The sequence below is a fragment of the Acomys minous genome (genome assembly GCF_964271855.1).
Source record: "Acomys minous genome assembly, chromosome: 1".
NCBI lineage: Eukaryota > Metazoa > Chordata > Mammalia > Rodentia > Muridae > Acomys > Acomys minous.
The window spans coordinates 52,970,587-52,988,082 of record NC_140483.1 but is presented as its reverse complement, the minus strand read 5'-3'; the positions used below and the strand labels follow the sequence as shown (position 1 = coordinate 52,988,082).

The 17,496-nt window shown below is 42.8% G+C and overlaps 1 protein-coding gene and 1 long non-coding RNA gene across 9 annotated transcripts in view; one reads left to right on the top strand and one right to left on the bottom strand.

The window, feature by feature from the left end:
• Nucleotides 1-17,496, top strand: part of LOC311595912 — a 43,886-nt gene that overhangs the window by 14,684 nt on the left and 11,706 nt on the right. The gene's annotated exons all lie outside the window — the stretch shown is intronic.
• NR5A2 (nuclear receptor subfamily 5 group A member 2) overlaps nt 2,670-17,496 on the bottom strand; it is a 119,567-nt gene continuing 104,740 nt past the window's right edge. For all 8 annotated transcript variants that reach the window (XM_084778820.1, XM_084778822.1, XM_084778823.1 and 5 more), the window contains one exon: nt 2,670-3,242. In XM_084778820.1, coding sequence (XP_084634946.1) covers nt 2,995-3,242 — 248 coding nt within the window. In that variant the 3' untranslated portion in view covers nt 2,670-2,994. The remainder of the gene's footprint in view (nt 3,243-17,496) is intronic.

Genomic DNA, 17,496 nt, shown 5'->3' with positions numbered 1-17,496 from the left:
GACAGACAGGATAGAGCTCTCCCATTAACCACAGGCCTCGCCATTCCTTCTCCATGTGCCTTAAGCAAACTTTTTTTGATGGTCTCATTTCTTTTTCACTTAACGCTTTGGATCTGAGTTCTGATGAATGACTTTGAACCCTCCTTCAAACCATGAGGACGACACTGAGAGTCATGAGGGGTCAATGCCCAGCGCAGCTTGTGTGCGTCCCTCATGGGATGGGTATTAGAGGTTATTGATAGATGTAGTAAAATAATCTTCTTTGTACACACTGAAGTAATAAACTGATATCTTTGGCATACAACTCACAATGTTTGGAAAGGAAAACCCGATGAGACTCTTATCTTGCTAAAATGACTTAAAAACAAGAAAAAAGGCTACAAGTTGCGTGATTGACGATAGACATTAAATAAACTACGTACAGAAGGATTATGGGAATTTCCAGACATGTGATCAGGTGGATGGTTTTAATCATTAAGACCCTTCTAGACCCCTGAACTATGTCCCGCTAACTTGAAGACATGCTATAGTAAACACATATATTTGGTTTCTTCACTCTTGGCTCTATCTTATACAAAGGGGAGCCCAAGGAACAATAAATTAGCATCATAATTGTCTACAGTTGAAACGATGATATACAATATAAATAAACTATTCCAAAGCCAGAAACATTTGTGGAAAAAAAACATGAAGGGACTGGGAGATTCTTCTACAAGTGATTGTGCTGCCAATAATCTCAACAAATTAAGGACGAAAAGAGAATCTCATTCTTGATTTTAGTGTCTCACGACATACAATATTAAGTACTGTCAAAAATAATTACTAATCAGAAAAATAACATTAAAGAAATTACCGTTTTTACTATCTGGCAATATCAGAGTCCTCCCAACTCCCCCCAGGACCTAAAGAATGTAAACACTTTTATTTTGTTTGACTTTTAAGTACTAATACTTTATTTTCAACAAATGCTGATCCACGTCTGCACAGTTCCCTTTTAGGACCAGGAAGTAAGGCAAGGCTTCCATACCTGTGGCATCGCATGCTAATACTGACAGCGCTGTTTGGAGACTTTGCTGAAGTCTCCACCCTCCAGTATTTTGTTCTACAGCAGACTTTGGTCTATGACTTAGAGAGGCCAGTCTCACTTTCTTCCATTCTCCATTGTAAGAGATTGACTTTCTTGTCTTTTGCAGGCCAATATGCAGAACCACTGCTTTTGCATCCCACGTTTAGAGGATGCTCAATGGCAACCAGAATGAACCTCAAGTCAACCCCCTTCTCAGCTCAACCTTTTTTTCATTTGGCATTGCTTAACATGCTTCGACTTCGCGGCTACTTAGACTGTAACTACTTGACGTCCAGCAAAAGCTGCTTAGTGTTTTATTTTTAAGTGAACTACAAACCTTGATGACTAAACAGACAGAAGTATACTAACAAGCCTTCTGGCCAGAAATTCTTATGAAACCCAACCATGCCAAAGCCACATTTCAGCAACAATAGCAGAAATAAGATCTAACTTGCTCTCGCTGGAAGTATTTGCTTAAATTTGTTTGATTTCCCTTAATGTTAACTAACGCGTATACAGAAGAGGGATACTGCCTGCTTTTTTTCTTTTTAAATTACGAACACACGACAAAACAAACTTCAGAACGTATTTAAAATGGCAAGCTGACGTATTTGTACATTGTTCTTTTTTTTTTTTTTTTTTTTTTTTTGGTTTTTTGAGACAGGGTTTCTCTGTGTTAGCCTTGGCTGTCCTAGACTCACTCTGTAGACCAGGCTGGCCTCGAACTCACAGTGATCCGCCTGCCTCTGCCTCCCGAGTGCTGTACATTGTTCTTATTAGCTGTTGGCAGGCTAATCATGAATTCTGAGTGTCTGTGTCTTAGGCCTGCCAACAGCTAATAAGAACAATGTACAAATACGTCAGCTTGCCATTTTAAATACGTTCTGAAGTTTGTTTTGTCGTGTGTTCGTAATTTAAAAAGAAAAAAAGCAGGCAGTATCCCTCTTCTGTATACGCGTTAGTTAACATTAAGGGAAATCAAACAAATTTAAGCAAATACTTCCAGCGAGAGCAAGTTAGATCTTATTTCTGCTATTGTTGCTGAAATGTGGCTTTGGCATGGTTGGGTTTCATAAGAATTTCTGGCCAGAAGGCTTGTTAGTATACTTCTGTCTGTTTAGTCATCAAGGTTTGTAGTTCACTTAAAAATAAAACACTAAGCAGCTTTTGCTGGACGTCAAGTAGTTACAGTCTAAGTAGCCGCGAAGTCGAAGCATGTTAAGCAATGCCAAATGAAAAGAAGGTTGAGCTGAGAAGGGGGTTGACTTGAGGTTCATTCTGGTTGCCATTGAGCATCCTCTAAACGTGGGATGCAAAAGCAGTGGTTCTGCATATTGGCCTGCAAAAGACAAGACACTCAGAATTCATGATTTAGCGGAGCTACTACTAGGTGTGGCTGAACAAAAGTCCTTAAAATTAGCTTCTGGGCTCACAGGTCAGAAGGTGTAGGGCCTTCGGGGAGGAAGGATGGGCTGCCAAGGCACAGCCCGTGTATTCTTGAGAGTTGTTCAGCTTCACCCACGGAGGAATTCTGGGACAAGTCCAATGAATAACACAGATCAACTGCTGAATTTCTTAACAGATCAGATTAAATATACAAGAATTGTTCTATCTCTTTTTATTCTGCTGTGGCACTGGACTCCGTCTGCGAGTTCAATCCACCCCATTGCAATGTACTTCATATGAATCCTTTGGGGTGTGTGTGTGTGCAACCTTTGATTCACAGTTTGCAGTACAAATACTCTGATATATATCATTTACTTGCTATTTGATTATTACACGTTTTTAATATTCAGTGTCTTTAAACCAAGTTCGTAATCGCATTGCTTGGAGCACTTCAGAGTATTGTGTCTTCCTCCTCCTCCTCCTCCTCCTCCTCCTCCTCCTCCAGTCTCTCTTCCCAGGGGCAAGCTTGCAGGGATGCTAACTTAGGCTCTTTTTGCATGCAGCATTTCAATGAGAAGGTTGTTATAGGGCACATCCCCATTCAGGTGTTTGTGGTAGAGGTACTCTTCCGCCTGCAAGCTGATTGCTCGGATTTCGGGCAGCCGAAGAAGTAGTTGTCCGAACTTCTCAGTTTGCTGCGGGTAGTTGCACATCGTGTAGTCCAGCAGGGCTGCGTTCACCTGCTCCTGGACACCTTCCACTATCTGGGAGTTCTCAAGATTCTTGACATCTGCGTTTAAAAGACAAAGACAAGGTTTCAATGGCAAAGTTTCAATGGCAGAGTCTTCTTTTCGATTCCTATCTACTAAAGCAATGCTCAGTGTGTGGCTGTCTTTTTTTTTTTCTCTTGATCTAAAGCGTACTTTACATGCTGTTGAATATTCAGTAAGCCCCACTCTCCGACCTTCCGGGGGAGAAAAGGATCGCAGAAAGAGCTTTGCAAGACTGTCTTGTTGAAATTCTGCATATACCTCAAATCAATTAGACACCAATGGATTTTGAGCAAGGTCAACTCTTCTCATATCTTACAAAAGGAAAAGCTTGAGGATTCTTAAAGAAGAGGGATCATAATATATTGCCAGCAAATGAGTCCCTGGAGAAAGACCTATCTTAAACCAGTATATTACACAATTCATATAATTCTGTATTAATTTTTCTGACCCAAGGTGAAATCTGTGTCCAGGGTGTGATGTAGTTAATTCTAATAAAAAGTGACAGGGTTCTTGTTTCTGTTTGACATTTTCTAAATGATTCTGAAAGCCTTTGACTTGTCTAGCCTATGTTAATGAACCATCTGGTACACTCCAGTGGCTGCCAACTGAAGGCTTGCTACTGGGAACTCTCTCAATATATATCCCAGTGACTAATGATCTTTATCAAATGAAAGGCTTGTCCTTTAGGCAGAGTACGGGCCAGGATGCTCGGTGCCCTTTAACCTGAATGTGGTTTTGTAAGTCTGACGCTTTTTTTTTCTCCTGGGTCCTGGGTCACAGGAAGAAGCTGGACACGGGCAATTCATCCTGCCTAAGTCCCAGTGAGCATCCAATTTTAAGACATCAGCCCTAGAGGTCCTTCTGCATACTGCATGATAGGGAGACACAGTATCACCAAAGTTCGTACAAGAGCGCACAGATGATGAGCAAGGGAAAGACGGAGTGTTGGGATTTTACTTCTGGGGTTTATTTATACTCACTGTATAACTTTTGTACGAAGTGTGTATAGAAGCTGCTGGGGAAAAAACACCACACAGATATGCGTGTGTTTATCTATATTCCCGAGCAGAGAGTAAACAGATGCAGCCACGCGCATGCTTTATTTTATAATCGGACAAAATTATACAAGGTTCTGAAGTAATCCAAATACTAAGATGAGTGAAAGGTTAAATGTGCTAGATGAAGCTGGGAAGGGGGGGGCGGCGGGGAGCTGGGAGGGGTTGGGGAGTGGCGCCCGCCTGCTCCTGCTCGTAATCCCAGCACTTGGGGAGGCCGGCCTGTTCTACAAAGCAAGTCCAGGACAGCCCAGGCTACACAGAGAAACCTTGTCTCAAAAAACAAAACAGAACAAAAGAACCAAAAAAGTGCTAGAGGAAAGTTAACTGTTAGCACAGTACCTCACATCCCAGGTTTTAGTCACTGCTAAACTAGCCTACTAGCTATGCCTACCTGGGGGCTCCTCTTGCCTGTCTCCTGCTGAGTCTACAGTAAGGTGACCTACTGTGTGCCACTGGAATGTGTTCAGGAGGATTTGAGTGTTTAGATTTGTGCTAGGCAGCTTCTCTATGACCAAGTCTCTGCCCCAGATTCAAACCGATGAGGAAATGGTAAGAAGTAGATAAATAATGAGAGTTAAGAGAGTAAATCTCAGTTCCAAGTGAGGGAGATGGGAGGTACAAAAATGCTCCATTATTTACTGAGTGGCACAACCAGTCATGTGCTACACAGAAGCTTGGTGGCACCTGACACATGGCAGTTTAAAGTGGGTTTAATTTACTTAGAATATTGACAACTATGGCTATGGTCTAGAGTTATGCTTGATTCAAAATTACCAAATGTAATTGATAAAAAATACCTTCAACAAGTGAGGGGATAACAATTGTGAGATGTGATCTGAATAAATTACTTAAATAATTAAAAAAAGAAAAGAAAAACCTTCAATATGTTCTGCCTCAGTAGGAAAAAGAGTGTATGAGCATTATGCTACAATGATTTAAAGATAACTCTAAAATCTATTGAATGAAGCGGGACGTGGCACACGCTCTAATTACAGCACTCAGAAGGCAGAAGCAGATGGATCTCTGAGTTTGAGACCAGCCTGGGCTACAGAGCAAGTTCTAGAACACCCAGGGTGACAAAGAGAAACCATGTCTCAAAAACCGTGTGTGTGTGTGTGTGTGTGTGTGTGTGTGTGTGTGTGTGTGTGTGTGAGAGAGAGAGAGAGAGAGAGAGAGAGAGAGAGAGAGAGAGAGAGAGAGAGAGATGACTTCATATCACAGGAAGATGTGCATGAGAAAGAAAAGCTAGCCATAGAGAGTAGGGAGGATGCAGGAATCTCAGCAGTATAAAATATAAATGTAGTTTTTTGAAAAGTTGTATACTTTTGTTGTATAAAACAGAAAACTTGTACTCAGTTTAGAATAACAGTATACTTGTAATTCTCAGGTTATTGGTTATGGCTAACTTCTGAAAATACCAGTCTAAATTATTCTTGGAAAAGTTCAAAACATTTGAAGTTTTCCACACAGGAGGAAAGCTTCACATTATTTTGTCCAAATACATATCTTTCCCCTTGAATCATCTGGGTTGAGTTCAAGTGACTAAATTATCTCCCTAAGCTGCATCAATGAATTTCACATTAAATATAATAGAATGTATGCTGTTCATTGTCCCAAAGACTTCTAGGTCTGTGCAGGTGGCAAAGACCCTTTTAAAAAAACAAACAAACAACGAAGGAGAGCCGGGCATGGTGGCTCACACATGTAATCTCAGCACAGAGGAGACAGCAGCAGGAGGACTGTGAAGTCCGTGCTGGCCTGGAGTACATAGCAAGCACCCAAGAGGAAGGAAAGGAGAAGGCCACGCTGATTAACTGGCTCTCATTGCTGGCAAGCATTGCTGGGTCACTGCACTCTTGCCTGCCTGCCTCTTAGCTGCCCCCATCTATTAAACTGTCCATTACTGTACTGTCCAGTACAAAGACTGCAAGCAGCTTGGGAGAGGACCACACATTAGTCAAGGTATCCTCAGAAAAAACACTAATTACTGCTCCCTTACATTGTTGGTGTATTTGAACAAGACTGATTAACTGTAATCATGACATGCTTCCTTTTCCAATTCCTTTTCTTGTGAACATGCATGCCATTTTTTTCCCAATTAGAAACTGGTTTTTTTGGGGGGTGGGTGGGGGAGGGGGGAGATTTATATACATACAGACAGATGAGCGTGTGATTTTTTAAAAAATGGCAATAAGGTATGTTAGAGGTCACAGTGTGCACTAGCTAGAGAGCAAGACTTGCTTTACATGTTTCATCAATGAGGGTTTCCCCGTGGGGAGCGTGGGACAGTCTCATAAGAACGGCAATCGTCCCTGAGGTCCTGTGTCTCTTGAATCTCTGGGCTTGAAAGATACCCGCCCCCCTTCCCAACCCATCTAAATGGTCCCTGGAGACTAGCTCACAGGACCTAAAAGCCACAGAAAAGGCAAACGCCAAAATTTAAGTGAAAACCCTTCCTGCTAGTAAACCTGGATCTTTCTTTGATGTGGTTTATGTATATTTCCTCTTTAGGAGGCATTTCAAAAACTTGAGTGTATTCCTCCAACAATCACTGTATTTTTTTTTTTTTACATAAGTTCATGCCTTTTCATGAACATTTAAAAAATGCAATGAATTTAAATAGACTTGCGGCTGAGGTCCCTCGGTTAACGGTGTGTTGTGACACATCTGGGTTGCAGCATCACATCCCCAGCAGGAGGAGAAGAGTGACACCAGCCAGAATCCCCACCATCTCCAAGGCATTTTCCACCTGATCTCAGGCATCTTGCATTTGGCGCTCTGCACTCCTTTGAAATTTACATACCCTTCAACCCTCTTGCAATGGAAAAGACAGGAGTTGTTATTACAAATTCGGGTGTTGGAGGCAGTGTGTAAACAGGCGGAGGCATCCCCAACCCCTTCTCAGAGCCTTTAAAATTTGATGACCTGCAAGAGCATTTTGTGTTTCCTTCTAAGTATCACTCTCCCAGCTATTCTCTTTTATCCACTCAGGGACTAATTACCAACTTTTTCTATGAAGCGCATTATGATAAGCTCACAGTGGGGTGCTCACATGTCCCTCCCCCCCCCTCCCATCCTTATTGAGAAGGAAACCCTTAGGCCTTCTTGAATATATTACCACACTGACTTATGTCATTGGTAGGATTCAGTTCTCTCTGAAGATGAACCCTTGGCCTCCCTCCCTGGTCATTGTCACAGGAGAGCCATCGACCTTGTTGTGGCACACACTTTCAAAAGATGGCTGGGCAAGGGGCCTGGCAGGGACAGGACTAAGGGTGTTTATGGGAGATGTAGTCTTTTGAAAGCAAAGCTGAGGGAGAGAGGGGCCACTCTTGAAGCTCCTGGAGAGGTGAGGGCTGTAAGACATAGATACTGTCACATGCTTTGTCTGAAGAAAGCTGCTTCCTTTGATTCGGGTGGGGCGGGGAGAACTCTCTGTGAGGAAGTTTGGAAAGAATTTGATAAAATTGAGTAATTTGTATAAATAATTTGGAAGAAGCCTTTTCTAAGAGGTTGGTCAGGAAGCTCATTCTTATAGGAATACAATTCATTTATGAAAAGGAGTGAGGAAAACAGGGGAGTCTCTCTAAAATAGGACTCTAGTCTCAGTTTCCAGTAAACCCTGAAACTCAAGATTCCAAACTCACCCCTATTAACCGCTCTACCCTGATAGACTTATAATGATGTGCTTATTAAGCCAAGAGCCACTTCTTTCAGAACAACACACAATTCAGTGTCTTTAAGCAAATTAGTAACAAAACATAGCCCTTCAGAGGGGCTGCACTCAAAACCAGTGGTTTGTGATCCCTTTGGGGTCAGATGACCCTTTCATAGGGGTCACTAAGACCATCAGAAAACACAGATATTCAGATTATGACTCATAACAGTGGCAAAATTACAGCTATGAAATAGCAAAAGGATTTTATGGTTGGGGTCATCACAACACAAGGAACTGTATTAAAGGGTGGCAGCATTAGGGAGTTTGAGAACCACTGATAACACAAAAAGTGCTTGTATTCTTTACAGGCTCTTACAGCTGTGGGTCTTTATGGTTGAGCAAATGCTCTAGCATACTTTCCCTTTCTATACACACGGTGCATGAATTAACTTAGAAGAGCCTGAGCTAGACACTGATGGTACAGGAGTTAACAGTCCTCGTGTGTGATCCAGAGAACATAGAACCTCTTATGAAAGATTATCTCTTTATTTTCCCAAGTCAGGGTTTCTCTGTGTAATAGCCCTGGCTGTCCTGGACTCACTTTGTAGACAAGGCTGGTCTGGAACTCACAGAGATCTTCCTGCCTCTGCCTCCTTGAGTGCTGGGATTAAAGGCGTGCTATACCATGGAGAAGGTAGAGTGACACACACGGTGAAAGTCAGTCTTGGTGATGTTTAATGGGTTTTCCAAGATGTCAGTAAGACCCAAGGAGTAATGGAAAGGTTAACACTTAGTAGACACAAATCTTGTTTAAAAAAAAAAAGTCATTGAATTCTCTTAATCTCATGGAGAAGGTATTTATATTTCCATTAACATATGTATGTGTGTGTATACATACATACAACTGTCTATCTTGGGATTCAAGGCCCCTTTTCTGGTGTTTACGTACACATGCAGACAAAGCACCAATGTACAAAAAAAAAAAAAAAAATTAAATCAGAACACCACTCAAGGGAAACACCTGCCAAATCTTAAATTTCAGGTGACCACTTTCATTCCCTTACCTCACCTTTTTTTTGTCTGAGCCCGACTGGCCACATGCTAACATGGTGTTTTATGTTGTCTGTGACATGTTAGGACACAGGGCTCAAGGAACATTGAGGCACGGAATCTGTCACTTGCAGCCACGTCTTTCCTTCTGTCCATTTTTATAGAAAAAGTGTGCCAGGGTTGGCGGGATGGCTCAGTGGGTAAAGGGCCTGTGCCTGTGGTGGCTTGAATGGGCGATGCGAGGCTCAGGGATGTGAGTACCTGGCTTCCTGTTGGTGGTGGAGTTTGAGGGAAATTATGAGGCACAGTTTTGCTGGAGGAAGTCTATCACTGGAGGTGGGCTTTGAGAGTCTGAACTCATGTCTCTCTAGCTCACTCTTTCTGCTTTCTGTCTTTGGGGTTGAAATGTGATCTCTCAGCTTCCGGCTCCTGCTGACATGCCTCCTCTATAAAATACATGCCACACATACAGGCACACAACAATAATAGAATGTAAAATAAAAGAAGCACACAGTTGTGCTCTAACAGGAAGGTGTGCTCCTTGCTGACCACGTGTCCTGGTTTCTAGTCTTGGGACCGCCTCTGGCATACATGGACTAGGCTGGACCTAAGTAGAACGCACATTAGAGTGACTGTTGAGTGGACATGGAGTTTTAGTGTTGCGATATAAATAGAGCTTTGTGGATTGGTTGTACAGCAGTGAATTTACCACCGCTGAACTTACATTTAGTAATGGTTGAAACTGAAGCCAGGCACGGTAGCCTGTACCTATTGTCCCAGCACTTGAGATTCTGAAGCAGAAGGTGCATGAGTTCGAGGCCAGTCTAGTCTACACAGTGAGACCTTTTCTCAAAACAACATCTAATCTAAACTGAGCACACAGAACATAAAACAGCATACACTGTTCCTTATAGCAGCATGACCCACAACTGTCTAAACAGAGAAGCAATGGAGATGTCAATTAGTAGGTAGATTGGAAAAATAAACTTGGATCCGGTGCCAAGAAGAGATGGGCCAAGGAGTCCCCAAAAGTTGCAGTGACCTCAACTCTGAATATTAATGAAAGGAGACAATTTGAAAATTTAAAATACTCTATGACGCTGACTATGACATTATTGGAAGGAAAGAGCTATGGAGATGATAAAAGACCTGTGGTTGCCAGACACACACCTTTAGTCTCAGCATTTGGGGAGGCAGAGGCAGGCAGATCTCCCTATCAGCGAACTATGGGGCTTACTGAGAGACCTCACTTTAGTGGATAAGGCAGAAGAATAATTAACCAAGATTCCCAACCTTCACATGCTTAAGTGTATACACACATACACACACACACACACACACACACACACACACACACACACACACGAGGGAAAAAATAAACGGTTGTGGCTGGGACTAGAGCCATGATACAGAGTTTGCCTATCATGTCTGAGGTCCTGCTTCCATCTCTGGCACTATGGAAAGTCAAGGAAATTAAATGCAATGCATGTAAGTTTTAAGCACAATCTAATACCCACAATCTAGTGCTTATGGGAGATGTGGCCCTTGGATCATCTGTGTGTTCTTCCCATGAACATTACACATATATATATACTGTGGGGTTTGTTTGTTTGTTAGTTTGGATAACATCTTTATAGTGAATTAAAAAAATTAGTACATAAAGGACATTTTTTAAAAAGTTGCCTTTCCCATCTTCTAGAAAGGCAGCCCTGAACGAGAGATGGTTTTTGTAGTTGGGTACAGCACCTGGCCAGTACTCAGCAGATGAGCAATTATTCAGACCTTCTTGAATATTCCAAACAAGCATCTACTTCCCCCTCCCCACCAAGGCATAGCATAGAATTGTTTCCTAACAGCAAGGCACATACATGCACCCCAACTCCATTATGTATTGTGCTGTCTGGGGAAACAGTCAGTCAGGAGGCTTGCCATGTGTTTTGTCTGCAACGCGGAGTGTGTGTGTGTGTGTGTGTGTGTGTGTGTGTGTGTGTGTGTGTGTGTGTGTGTGTGAGAGAGAGAGAGAGAGAGAGAGAGAGAGAGAAATCCTTTGGACTGGCTTCCATGCAAGGGCAGCCTACTCTATCATGCTGAGCCTCTTCACTAGCTCTGTCAAGGCCCATGCTGGAGGCTGCACATAAGTGGTGTCCTCCCCACTAAGATGGCTGCCAAGTATCTTAAAAGTTCACAGTGTTTACAACTCAGCCCAGTCTCCACTCTTCTAAACCTGCCTGTCCTGGACCAGAATCCATCCAATTATAGGTGTCTGGGTAGACCACAAGTCTGAAATGGAAAAGCATTCACTGCCCCTCTTTGCCAGTCCGAACACTACCAAGTCCTGTTGGATCTGTGTCCTAATTATGTCTCCAATCTATCCTTTACTCTGTCACCACCATAACTTGCTCTTATTGCTTCAGCAACCTCTTTAACTGTTCTCAATTCTTCCAGTGCTGCCTGCCTCCAATCCATTTTCTTCAGGACGGTCAGAAGGATAGCTTTAAATGGGAATCTGATTGTGTGCTCGAAATTCTCCAATGGCTTGCTACTGCCCTTGGGCTGAAGATTAAAGACATTCATCCGGTATTTACCTCTCTGGTCTGATTTCACCCCTTTACCAACTGTTTTCAGATGGGCCTCGGCCCGTGCTGGCCCCTTTTACTGAGATCTCCTTTCCTTCACCTTCATTCGGCTAACTGGTCTTGATCCCCAGGCTCAGTGCAGACCGCACTGTCTATGAGTGACTCAGTGACACTCCATTTGCCCATCAGGGCACTGTGTTCTTCCATGGCCCTTCTCTGTTAGTTTCCAGATAGCGACACACACAGCTCCAGCCTAGGATGAGGTCTCTCTGCCTTTGTCAACTTATATAACAAGTCTTCGTATGTATTTCACACACATCTATCTTATCCCCCTTGATTGTGTATAGAAATCTTCTAAATACTTCTGGTAGTATCTTAATCGGCTTTCTCCCCCTCCCCACCCCCCAACTACCACTGGTCCTTGACTTATTCTTGGCTCTGCTACTAGACCCACTCTGCAGCCTGTCTCGTGTTTCTTATGTCACACACAGCCCAGCCCTCCTACACTCATTGCCTCTTTACTGAACTTAGTAATTTCTATTAAGCGCCCAGGACCACGAAGCACAGACATACTAATGTGATGGGAATTTACTGGGGACTTTTTCTGTGAGACAGCAGTCCCAACAACTAAGTTTACTGCCTTTCAAATTTAGGATTAATTTCAGGTACAGTAAACACATCTCCTATAATTTATGTCTAGAAAAAGTACAATTTGATTAAAACCTGTTGAAATTGAGCTGCATGAACAGAGGAAAATCATTTATTTGAAACCGTAAAGTGGTGATATGAACATTTCCCAGACTGTTTTAGGTCTATGTGCCACGTTAGGGACACAGGCCATTTCTTTCCTTTCTTTTCTTTTTAAAAGATCCGTGATAGGAGCTGGGTGCCATGGCACATGTCTGTAATCCCAGCACCCAGGGAGGCGGAGGCAGGTGGATCACTGAGTTCCAGGCCAGCCTGGTCTACAAAGTGAGTCCAGGACAGCCAAGGCCACACAGAGAAACCCTGTTTTGAAAAACCAAAAACAGATAGATAGATAGATAGATAGATAGATAGACAGACAGATAAAAGATGTGATAGGGCCCTATCATGTAGCCCTGCTGACCTATCCTCATTCTCAGCAACATTTTAGTATCTTTATAATGATTTGTGATTTAATCTCCCAAGTCTTAAGGGACAAAAACCACAGAAGAAAGGCAATGTATGGTGCTGAGGTTTTAAGGCCAGCAAACAGACCATATGGTATATTGGGCTGTACAGGTAAGATGACAGTGACAACTCCCAACACATGCATGAACAGTAAGGTAGGATGAGGTCCTTGGATGTGACTGAATATTTTGAACCAAGAAACAGAATTTACTTAATATTTTCTTGGTGTCATTAAACTTCAAGTAAAATTATGTGCGTAAAATAGGTGGGCACCAGCATTTCGCATATGAACATCAGAACTATACTTGCCTTGGCAGCTCTTGGGAGCCACACTCCCTGTATCCTTTCGTAGAGACATCTTTCCCCATTGAGTAGGAGACAGTCACATTTATATGCCTGCCATACCTCTATGATTATAGTCTCACCCTGAAACAGTTTTGAGCCACACATTTGCATTTGATTTCCACTCAGGAACTTTGGTGGTTTTTCTTTTTTTCCCAAGTTTTCTTATTTTCTTAGAATAAGATATGAGGTTCAGTTTGTTCAGGTGGCCAAGTCAAGACTATGAATAAACCAACGCTATCAAATGAAAGAGAATTAAACAGGCAGATCCAAGTGGGGATATATTAAGCCAAATTTAAGCTCCAGTTGTGGAGTTTAGCCTGTACTAGATGTCTGGTTTGCCTCGGGATAAATTCAGCTTTCCAGCTAATCGAATGAGGAAAACTGCCTCAGGTATGATAAAATTTACAAGAGAGTGCTGTTGAACAGTTCTTGTTAAAAATATTAGCTTAAAGGCATTCTTATCGTCTTTGGGATGAAGACCGTATTTGCATTTCATTATCCGACTTCAAACTTTTATGAACTTGGATCAAATATTAGCTCAGCCAATTAAAATATTATTTTGGGTATGCGTGGCGACCAGCCCAATTGCGTTCAACTTGCTTAGCTTAGGGAGTGGTTTGCAAGCAATATCAACTTTCGGGGGTGGGGTGGGGGGGGTGCGGAGATTACGTCTAAAGAAAGAAGAGGTAATGTTTGAGAGTATAACATGCACTGAACAGACAAGGAGCTACATTGAGAATAAATAGTTGATTTGTGCATTTCTCTATATTATAACAAATCTGGAAGACAAAAGATGGAGCCTTCTAGATGCCCACACAATCAATACTCCTTCATAATTCAGCGTTTTACAGAAATCCCTTGCTTTAAAACATAAGTCTGTCCACAAGATGCCCTACAATTTAATTTGCCAGGAGCCACTTGCTGTTGCTGGGTTCTGTTTCCCACACAAGGCCTACTCTATGGTGGTTGCTCTCAGAGGAGAGCAAGAGAGACCATTTCCAGCAGAAAATGGGCATTGATGGGAAGGGAGGAAGAAGCAACGGGAAAAAGAGACTTCCATGAGACCAAAGAGTACCAGAATACTTGTTTTAAAAGTCTTCTTTAAATGAGGATGATGAATGAAGGCATTCAATGTTATGCAAACCATGTGAGGGTTTTATGCAACTTTTTTTTTTTTAAGCGTGGACTCACTGCCAGGTGTTGACTGTGTACAAAGGTCAAAGGAAACTCCCTGTCAGATGACAGTGAGATACCAGAAAGTCAGATGCAACCTCCACTGTCCTCTGTGACCGACCCAGCAACAGACCCCTGGGGTGATAGATGCAGACCTGTGGCAACATCTTTGCATCGGTTTGTCTTTCAAGGTACCACAGAGGGTGTGGTTGTGATGCAGGAGAACCACACTTCTTGGATACTTTTCATTTAAATAGAAATGGGAAACCTAGTGTATAGATGTGTCAAGATTTTTTTTCTGCTAAATGTTTGTTTCTTTTACTTTATGTGCATGGATGTTTTGCCTATGTACATGTCTCAGAGGCCAGAAGAGGGTATCTGATACCCTGGAACTGGAATTACAGAGGTTGTAAATGGCCCCGTGGGTGCTGGGAACCCAACTCTGGTCCTCTTGTTTCACATTTACACAACTCTAGTACCCAGTACTTAGTACCCAATACCCAGGAGGCACTGGCTAGAGGTCCCGCAAATAGTGTTTCTTTAGTAAGTGTACAGTTAGCTTTTGAGTGGCAAGTGGAAGAGTTCTGCATTAGTGGGGCTTGATGTACTTGGATGCTCTATTTCCATTTCTTCTCAAGAATAATACCTGACAATGCACACAGTCCTGCAAAGGAAGGCCCATGAGAACTGGCATTATATAGACAGGCCTATAGTTTGCGAAGCTAAAATAAAGCTGCCATTTAAGACTTAGATTCTGCCTGTTATTACATCCATTTCCCTCAGCTTATTAAAATTCTGCTCAATGAGACAGATGTTGGAAAGAGGGGAAAAATTATCCAGAAAACCAATTCTTAGCTTGAATTATTTGGCTTGAAAAATTTAAAGAAAAGAGTCTTTGGGGGTGGGGCGCTAAAAGCGGGGAAAGAAATGACTTACCTAACAAGATCATTAAATCCAAATACTTATCTAGGTTTTGGACATAACTTAAATTAATAATTCATTCAATTGCTCATGGATTTGTATTTCTCTGTGAAAGACAGAAAATCTATATCACCAATCTGTTTTTTTTTGTGTGTAAATCATACAGTGGAGCTCTAACAGGGAGACTAGGCTGGGAAGTTCAGGGGCTTGTCTTCTGCCAAGGAAGCAAGCTATCCTGGTCTGTGATTTTAAAAGTCTGACCAGATTTTGATAAGACAGTGACCATCATATATTTTATATATGATTATGCTGGTTTAAGAAACTGCCTTTACATCTCAATTTTATCTTTAATATGAATTAAAACAAACAAACAAACAAACTACTTGACTCAAAAGACAGCATTACCTATTCCTTCTGTCTGCAATGTTGACTGTCCCCACCCAGGGACACCCAGTCCATGCCTAGGAAAACTCATATGCAACTTAAAAAAAAAAAAAAAACAAAAAAACAAAACAAAACCAGCCCACTGTCTTCCAGACACCAGCCCTAAAGGAAGAGTGTCATTACTCTGAGCTCATCTGACCTTTCCACTGGGCTTCCCTGAGGGAGGGCATAGGTCCTCGGATGTTTGCTCATCTCCAGCTGCCACTGTGGAACCATGACTAGCTCACGCGATCTTATGCTTAAGGAGAAGACAAACCAAATACTCTCCCCATGAGCTTCATGGGGGAATCACCAATTACACCCGTGACAAAGTCAAGGGCGGCTTCCGCCAACTCAGCTTTCCAGTTGTCGCTGAAAGATGAACCAAGCTCTCTTCGATGCTGAAGACTTGAGTGTCTGCGTACAATATGGTATTGGGGTTATCTATGGGTTGAAGCTCAACTAAATGAACTGCACCCGGAGGGGCAAGCCATGGCCATCCCAGCTGGGGTCAGAGGCAGGGCTAAGGGTAGATGGCCTCACTTCTCTGCAATGCAATTCCAGGAGAAAACCGGAGACCTGACTACTCCGTGGCTGTGAAGAAGGCTGTGGTTCACTTCTTTCAACGCTGCTTTAACACAAATCCCTGATTACCTGACTCCTACTTAGCAATGATCACACTCTACTCCAGGCCAAATCTGAGTGCAAAGCTCTGGTAGAAAGAGCGTGATCATGACAGGGGACGTAAGTATCGCCTAGGAGTAGTGTCTGAACATTTTCGGTTTAAGTGATAGAAAGTTTTGAGCTTGTGGTTCGTTGTTTATTAGCTGATAGTAATTGAGAGTGTTTAAGTACCTCTCGGTGTTAGTACTACCTAATTTAATGCTTATGATAACTCAATGGTGCTAACAGTATTCCCTCTTTTAATGCTGGTTAGTGACAAAGCTGGGATTAGAGCTCAGACCTGCTACATTCTGAGCTCCACTCTCTGTGGCCCATCTCTACCTTGCTCTTTGTTACTTAGCAAGTTGTTGAAGGGAGCGGAGATGGGGGATTGATGATAACTCATGAGATGCACATCGTACCACTGAAGCCCAGAGTTAGATGGGTAGCTCTTCCTGAAGCCCAGGCTACAACCCTCCCTGGGTGTGGGTGCCTAGGGAGCCCAGAAGAGGGTGTCAGACCCCCTGGGGCTGGAGGTACAGACTGTAGTGAGCTGCTGCAGACACACTAATGAGCCAGCAAAATGAAGCATCTTTTTAACACTTCTGAAAGGGCCTGAAAAGCCCACAGCATTGTAGTCAACACACTTAGCACTGTGTTATAAATACAGCTGTTCTTAATCAACTACCTATTCTTGGTCACTAACAAGTAGTTCACAGATGCTTAGTTGAGACTTCCAGAAGACCCCTTACTCAGAAGATTGTCTACCTGCAGGTAATGGGCAACTGGGGGACAGCAGAGGTAAGTGAGTGAATCTTTCTTTGTTCAGTGGGCAGGAGGGAGGGTTGGTGATGACATCTCAGTCAGCTGAACTAATCCAGCTACAGGGCAGTCCTCAGGCTGCGCGTAAGGTTTGGACTGCAGGGCTAGACATAGTCAGGAGAGGGTGTGTGGCACAGATCTGACCCTTACCCAACTGTGTCCGGTATGAGGGCAGTTAACAGCGCGTGGGAAGTCCAGTACAGGAAATAACACCAGCTGTGGGGCTGGCCACAGCCACAGTCACACAAGCACACAGAATGGTGCGTGCACACTCCTAGTGTCAGGACCCTAGGGATGAATGACTCAGAAGGGGATCTGCATTGAGGATCTAGAAGACGCTTTTGGAAATAGAGGCTCAAAAGCTAAAAGTGCATTTGTGAGACAGAAGACCTGAGGTCACTTCTTAGGTGGTGATGATGATGATGAGGAT